A 7,250-nucleotide genomic window follows, 5' to 3' on the forward strand; every position below is an offset into this window, starting at 1 on the left:
TAGCTGGATTCGGTTTCTACCATTGGTGGAGTTTACCTATAACAACAGTTTCTAGGCTAGTATCGGTATGGTACCGTTCAAGGCTTTGTATTGTTAGAGGTGTCGATCTCCTCTACATTGGGACGAGGTTGGTGAACATTTAGTTTTAAGACCTGAACTCGTGCAGCAGTTGTTTGAGAAGGTAGGTTTGATCCAGGCGAAGGTTAAATCGGCTCAAAGTCGGCAGAAGAGTTATGTGGATGTTCTCCGCCATGAGTTGGAATTCGAGGTGGGGGGTAAGGTATTTCTACGAATCGCTCCATGATTCACTCGAAAAATGAGCAGCTCGAAAGTTATCCCAAGTATAGGAGTTACGTCGTGTAATATTAAGCCCAAGGGCTAGATCGTCTCCTCAGGGAATGCGTTTTAATCTCAAATTTTACGTTCTTCCAATCGAAATTAAAGATATACTGAACTCAATTCAGATTCGGGATCTCAAGTTTGTTCAATTTCACTTTTGATGAATTAAATAACACGTAATTTAAAACTCTAAACTAACATGCACTAAATAAAAGAAAACAAAAATAGTAACCCTACGTCTACTTAAAGAAACATTGGGACACCCGTAAATAAAAACTGGAAACCTAAAACATAGAACTAAAACATGCAAGAATGGAAATTCTAATCTACCTAAGGAAACATCGAAACATGCTCTAATTAAAAATGGTAACATTAATCATGGAATTAAAGCATGTAATGGAAACTCAATCACACACACACACACGCAATAAAAACCAAATCTTTAACATGAACCAAAAATTACGAACCAACATCACAATTTAAGATACGCAAATAGTAACAGAACACAATAAAAATAACAACTTTGGTAAGACTAACCCTAAACTAATCAAGCTTTAATAAAAAATTAAACTTAAAAAAAATGGGTAACTAATTTAATTTCTAAGATAAAGACAAATAGATAAATAAATAAACATTGTAGCAAAAGTGAAGACCTAACTAAACATTCCCATAAAAATTCTTACTTTAATAAAGATCCCAAAAGTAATCAAGTCTAAAAGAAACTTTAACCATTAAAAATACTATCCAAGCAAATAACAATAATAATAACAATAATAATAATAATAAAACAAAAGAAAGAACTGAAAGAAAATAAAAGAGAAGAAAAGAAATTAAATAAAAAAAATTTCTAGAAAAAGAGAGAGAGAGAAAAAGAGAGAGAGAGAGAGAGAGAGAGAGAGAGAGAGAGAGAGAGAGAGAGAGAGAGGCGGCCATGGCAGTGCTGAAAAGTGACTCTGCCGTGTGGAGTTTGGAGCATGCTGAAGACTGGAGGCTGGCCTGCTTGCAGTTGCTGGTATGGGGCAAAGGATTTGGTGCTCTACTGGTGTTCTTGACAGCAGATTGCTGCTGGTGTGGTCTACAGAAGAGGCTTGGGTGGCTGGTTTTCTGCTGCAAAGGCTGTGCAGAGGTGGTGCTCTCGGGTCTGCTAGAGTGGCCGTGGGCTGATGTTGCTCGGATGTTGATGGTGCTGGTAGGGCAGAACTGCTGTGGCTAGAGGAGGAGGAGGTTGAGAGAGAATTAGAGATAAAGAAAGAACTACCGGAAGGAGAGAACAAGAGAGAGTTCAGGGAGAGAAACAGAGGAATGAAAAGAGAGTAGTCAAGAGAAAAACCATGGAAGAGAAAAGAGAAAAGAGCAAGGGGAAAAAGAGAAGGGGAGAGGGGGAGCCCTCGTGGGCTGCTTGTGTAGGGGGAAGAAATAGAGGAACTTAAATAGGAGGCATTGGGTGCCCTAGACCCGAACGGAAAGGATTGACCCGAATGGGAAAGGGTTGACCTGGCAACTTGATTTTTTTCATTTTTTTCATTCTCTGTTCATTGCAAATTCTGCTCTTCTGGAGCCCGTATCTCACAAAACTCAAAACATGAAAGTTGTATATAATCCTTTCCTCTTTCTCTAAAAATTTGAATTGTCTCGATTGGAGCTTGGATGGAAAAGTTATGTACAAAATACGAACAAGTATCGGTTTTGATTCCCGGGAATTTTCCTGCGACAAAAAATTACCAAAACTTCATAAATAATGCAATAAAGTTCAAGAATGATGATTTTGGAATTTTATTAAAATATTGGACAATTTTGGACATTTAATTAAAAATATAAACTGTAAAACCCGGGTTAAGATGTCCAATTACGCAATTTCAGTGCGTAATCACTCCAATGAAAGAAGTGATGAGATTCGGTAAGAAGGGCAAGTTGAGCCCGAGGTATATCAGACCATTCAATATTCTTGAACAAGTGGGTCCGGTGGCCTACCAAATCACACTTCCCCCAGCACTCTCGAGGATCCATGATGTGTTTCGCGTATCCATATTAAGGAGGTATGTGTCAGATCTGTTGCATGTTATTAGTTACGAGTCGTTAGAGATTAGGGATACTTTAGCGTATGAAGAAATGCATGTTCAAATTTTGGATTAACAAGAACAATGATTCATGAGACACGATATAAGATTAGGTGTTTGCTAAATCAAGCAGCTATAGACTATTATTTATTTAGTTCTTTATTTTAAGTTTCTTTCTCTATTAAAAAAAAAAACTGAAGTACAAATCAAGACAAAAAACTGAAACTGTACGTATAGGAAGTTGATTGTGCACACAGCAGCACGTGGAAAACTACTCCTCATCTTCAAACTCAAATAACAAAACAGCTTCTTTCCATAGCAGAAGTTGGATTTTTGTTGGTATATCTCAATGAGATACCCAACTGCAGTTTTGGGGATTGTTTTGACATTGATTTCTTGGGATGGAGTATACTAAAATGCCACCCATTATAGGGGAGAGGAGAGAGAAGCCCTTCTGGACTTCAAGCATTCTCTCACCGATCCTTCCAACCACCTCTCTTCCTGGGTTGGTGATGATTGTTGCGAGTGGACAAAAGTTCACTGCCACAACACCACTAGCCATGTCATCCATCTCAACCTCCCCAATCTATTCCCTATTGATGATTATGAATCTTTCGATGTTGTGTACAAGAGGTCTTGTTTGGGTGGGAACATAAGTGGCTCTTTGCTGCAATTGAAACATCTTCGGCATCTGAATTTGAGTGACAATTGCTTTTTGGGACTTCAGATTCCACAGTTCCTTGGTTCCCTCACCAGTCTCACTTATTTGAACCTTTCTTCTACGGGATTTATGGGCCCTATTCCTCCTCAACTTGGGAGCTTGCTTTATCTTGATATTGGCAGGAATGATTATTTGTACATTGCAAATGATGTAAAATGGATTTCTCATTTCTCCTCAATTGAATTCCTTGACATGACCTATGTCAATCTCAGTCGGGCATCTAATAATTGGCTTCAGATGATGAACATGCCCCCTTCCTTGTCCACGCTACACTTGTCTCTCTGTTTCCTCAGTCACCAACTTCCTCTTTCTCATGTCAATTTTTCTTCCCTCGTCTCTCTTGATCTCTCCTATAACAATTTCATGTATTCTTCGCATTAGGATGGCTTTCTAGTCTCTCTTCTATTGTTTCGCTTGATCTGAGTTATAACCGAATTCCTGGTTTGCTTCCTCCCCTTCTACGAAACCTAACTACTCTTCGGTTCCTTAATCTGGTTTATAACCCATTCAACTCTGCAATACCAAAGTGGTTGTATGACATGACCAGCCTCCAAATTCTTGATCTTAAATACAACAATTTTCAAGGATCAATTTCACGTGCTTTTGCCAACCTTACATCACTCACAGAACTTCAGTTGTCTTCCAATTACTTTGAAGGACGAATTCCAAGATCCTTGGGAAATCTTTGCAATTTAAGAATTTTAGGTTTGTCATTGAACCAACTCAGTGGAGATATTTCTGAATTTTTTGGAGATCATTCATCTAATTTGTGCATCAAGGAAATGCTAGAGTCCTTGAATTTTGGGTTAAATCACCTGTCAGGCCAATTTCCCAATCATTTGGGAGAATTTAAAAGTTTGACCATTCTTGATATTTTCTCCAACTCCATTTCAGGGCCAATTCCTGTGTCTATAAGGAAATTATCATCCTTGAGGAGGTTAAATTATCTTCCAATCTTTTCAATGGGAGTATTCAAGAAACTCTTGGAAGTCTCTCCAAATTAGAAGGAGTGTTTATCTCTAACAATTCCTTTGAAGACACCGTTTCAGAAGTTCACTTTGCAAATCTGACAAGACCAGAGTATTTTGTAGCTGATTCAAACCAGCTGACCTTGAAAATAAGCCGCAATTGGATTCCTCCATTTCAACTCCGTGAAATATCTATGAGCTCAAGTGATGGGGGACCTCAATTATTTCCTGCATGGCTTCAAACATAGAACAAATTGAAATATTTATCCCTATCAAATGCTTCAATATCAGGTGTAATCCCAACATATTGGCTCTCCAATAAGTCCTAACTTTTCTATGTTGATCTACCTCAAAACCAGATCCAAGGCTCAGTACCTCCCATCCCTGCCACAGTAAATTATTTTGATCTTTCAAATAATTACTTCAATGGATCTCTTGCTCCCTTTTTGTGTAACCAAATGGTGGATGAGGAATCCAAATTGTTATCTTTAGCATTATCAAAAAAAAAAAAAAATTATTTGGAGAAATTCCTGATTGTTGGGTGAATTGGAAAAATTTAAGGGTGTTGACATTGGTTACACCCAGTTTTGATTATGACAAATACTCTTGGAACTAATGGTTGTACTAAAAATTGGATGTAGGTTCACCTTGTGCGCGCTTTAGGACTAAAAGACATATCATGATGGCATGTGGTGTTCCTACCGAATAATGAAGATTTATGTGTTGTATTTTGTATTCATTAGTTTATTTCTTCATTCTGGGATGTAATTTATTATGAACTATGCACTTGTATGGCCTATAATAATTTGCATCATGCATGGTAGGTAGATATGCTCAAAACGATCATAGTTGGTCCTTAAGTACCTACACTAAGAACACAAGTCCCCTACATCTCTTATCATAATCAGGGAATCAAATTAAGGCTAAAATGAACTTAATGAGAAAAGTTGAAAGGGTTCAGGTGACTGAACCTATGCAATATAAAGTGGCTCGGGTGACCGAACAAGTAACCATGTTGACTTGGTTTTCAGGCACCTGAACCTATTTTGAACGTATCTTCCTCGGGCACCTGAAGCTATGTCAAAGAACTTTTCAACTACTCAGGCGACCAAACGATTACCTTCAAAAGTAGGGTCGGGTGACTGAATTGCCTTGTTTGATTAACCGAACTGTGAGTCACGCACCCGAATTATCGAACCAATGCTACTGACTTTGTTTCAGTTAACCGACTAACCCTACAAGAACCCAAACCTCTAAAAGTTGAATTTTTGATTGTATCTGTTTGGGCACCCGAACCTCGCGGGTTAAAATATTTTTTATCGAATTTTTAAATGGGCTAAAATGGGTTAATATTCTTAATGGTATTTTAAACAAATTTAATTATACCTAGTGTGTCCCCAATGGTCAAAAATTCCTCCTTGCCTATATATACCCATTCATTTATCATAATTAGCAAGGATTAGAAAACTTGATTAGGACAAAATTCTCTCAACATTCAAAATCCCTTATTAGCCAAATAAAACTTCCAAACACCCACATACTCCTCATTCTTGATTTCTCTAAGCATTGTGAGTATTTTCTAAGGCTAGTGTGCTTAATCTTTGTAGCTAAAACTCTCATTTACATATTGATTGATTGATTTACTGAGAGAGTTTAGCATTAAATTTCTTCCACCGATTTCATTTGATAAATCAAGTGTGGAAAGGCTTTGAAGGTTGTGGTTCCTGCATTGTAGTTGCAAGATACATAAACCTAGATTTTGTGTGCAAAAATCCTTTTCAAAAAGCTAGTACTTCAAACAACTCTAGTGTGCTTTGAATATTAGAATATATTATTGAGTTTGTTTGTTTGAACTTGCTTAGCATATTTTTGAAACCCTAATCTGATTTATGTTATTCACACAGTGCGTTTCAAATATTGCTTGAATATACACTCTAGATCTGAACTGGAAATCTATACGTGATTGAGTGTTTAGCACACATTAAAGCACTGACCATATTTACATATCATTCGTGCTTGCATTATTGACTGAGTTGTATTGGTGCACACATCTTCTTATCTAGAAGAGAATTTCCGTGTACACAATTTATGTACGTTGGTTGTATTCCAGGCGCGGGCCTGAAGAGGGAGACTAGCCTGGTGGAATAGTCCCAGATTAGCTTAGGCCCAGTTAGGAAATCTAGGTGCGTCATCATGTTAAGGCGGGTTGATTGAGGTCAGCCCCTTGAATTGATCTGATTGTTTTAGGCGCCGCTCCACCCATTTAAGTGAGTATTATAATGGTAATCCTTGTGCTGGTGTTGCCAAGGGGGGGACGTAGGCATAGTTGGCCGAATCCCGATAACATATCATGCATGTTCTTTACATTTCCGCACTTTACCTTTATTGCACATATATGTTTATTTGTTGATTGTGTAGACTAAGCCTAGGTTGGATTGTACTGTTGACAAAACCAGTAAACCTAGGAATAAATTTTAAATACCCAATTCACCCCCCCTCCCCTCTTGGGATTGCACCAAATCTATCAATTGGTATCAGAGTCTCATAACTTAGACTTAGACGTCATTTAGTTTAAAGATCATGATGGCTCGTGTTAGTGCATCCCCTTCATGTGAGGGAAGATTGGTCACACACCCACCTGTATTCTATGGTGATAACTATGTTGTATGGAAATTCAGAATAAATGTGTATGTGAAAGCATTAAATTGAAAATTTTGGAAAGTCATTAATCACGGTGATTGTGTGCCTATGAAATCTATTGGGTGTACTGATGTTCCTAAATTTGAGTGTGAAATGGATGATCATGATAGGAACTTAGTATAGGTAAATTTTGATGCCATGAATACCTTACTGCATGTTTTAGATTCTAATGTTTTATGTAAGGTTATGGCTTGTAGTAGCGCTAAGCAGATCTGGGACGAACTTAAGTAGAGATATGGTGCATCCACGCAAAAGGAAGTCATCTCTCCATGTGACTCAGGCTCCACTGATCTCAAGGGAGGTAACCAGTGCTACGTAGATTTAACTAATGATGAGGTTATCTCATTTCCTTTTATCTTAGTAGATAAATAAGAACATGATTCATGTGCTAATTTGAATTTCATATCCGATTATGAATTATATGACAATAGTGATAGTGAAAGCATGCCTTCTTATGAGGAACTA

General features: G+C 37.7%; 1 protein-coding gene across 1 annotated transcript; it reads left to right on the forward strand.

Moving 5' to 3' along the window:
* Nucleotides 1–1,270: 1,270 nt before the first annotated feature.
* LOC131159617 (receptor-like protein EIX1) lies at nt 1,271–4,333 on the forward strand. The gene is made up of 4 exons (XM_058114692.1): nt 1,271–1,528; nt 3,124–3,409; nt 3,499–3,922; nt 4,012–4,333. Exons 1-4 carry the CDS (start codon nt 1,271–1,273, stop codon nt 4,331–4,333), a joined length of 1,290 nt encoding a protein of 429 aa, XP_057970675.1.
* Nucleotides 4,334–7,250: the final 2,917 nt, after the last annotated feature.

The sequence above is a fragment of the Malania oleifera genome, chromosome 1, assembly GCF_029873635.1.
Source record: "Malania oleifera isolate guangnan ecotype guangnan chromosome 1, ASM2987363v1, whole genome shotgun sequence".
Taxonomy (NCBI): domain Eukaryota; kingdom Viridiplantae; phylum Streptophyta; class Magnoliopsida; order Santalales; family Ximeniaceae; genus Malania; species Malania oleifera.

Bases quoted from the DNA above. Each gene is read 5' to 3' on its own strand.
- LOC131159617 (XM_058114692.1), top strand. From the start codon at position 1,271: ATGGCAGTGCTGAAAAGTGACTCTGCCGTGTGGAGTTTGGAGCATGCT. The intron at 3,410-3,498 runs GTCACCAACTTC...TCTTCGCATTAG, and splicing joins CTTGTCTCTCTGTTTCCTCA to GATGGCTTTCTAGTCTCTCT. The intron at 3,923-4,011 runs GTTAAATCACCT...ACTCCATTTCAG, and splicing joins CTAGAGTCCTTGAATTTTGG to GGCCAATTCCTGTGTCTATA.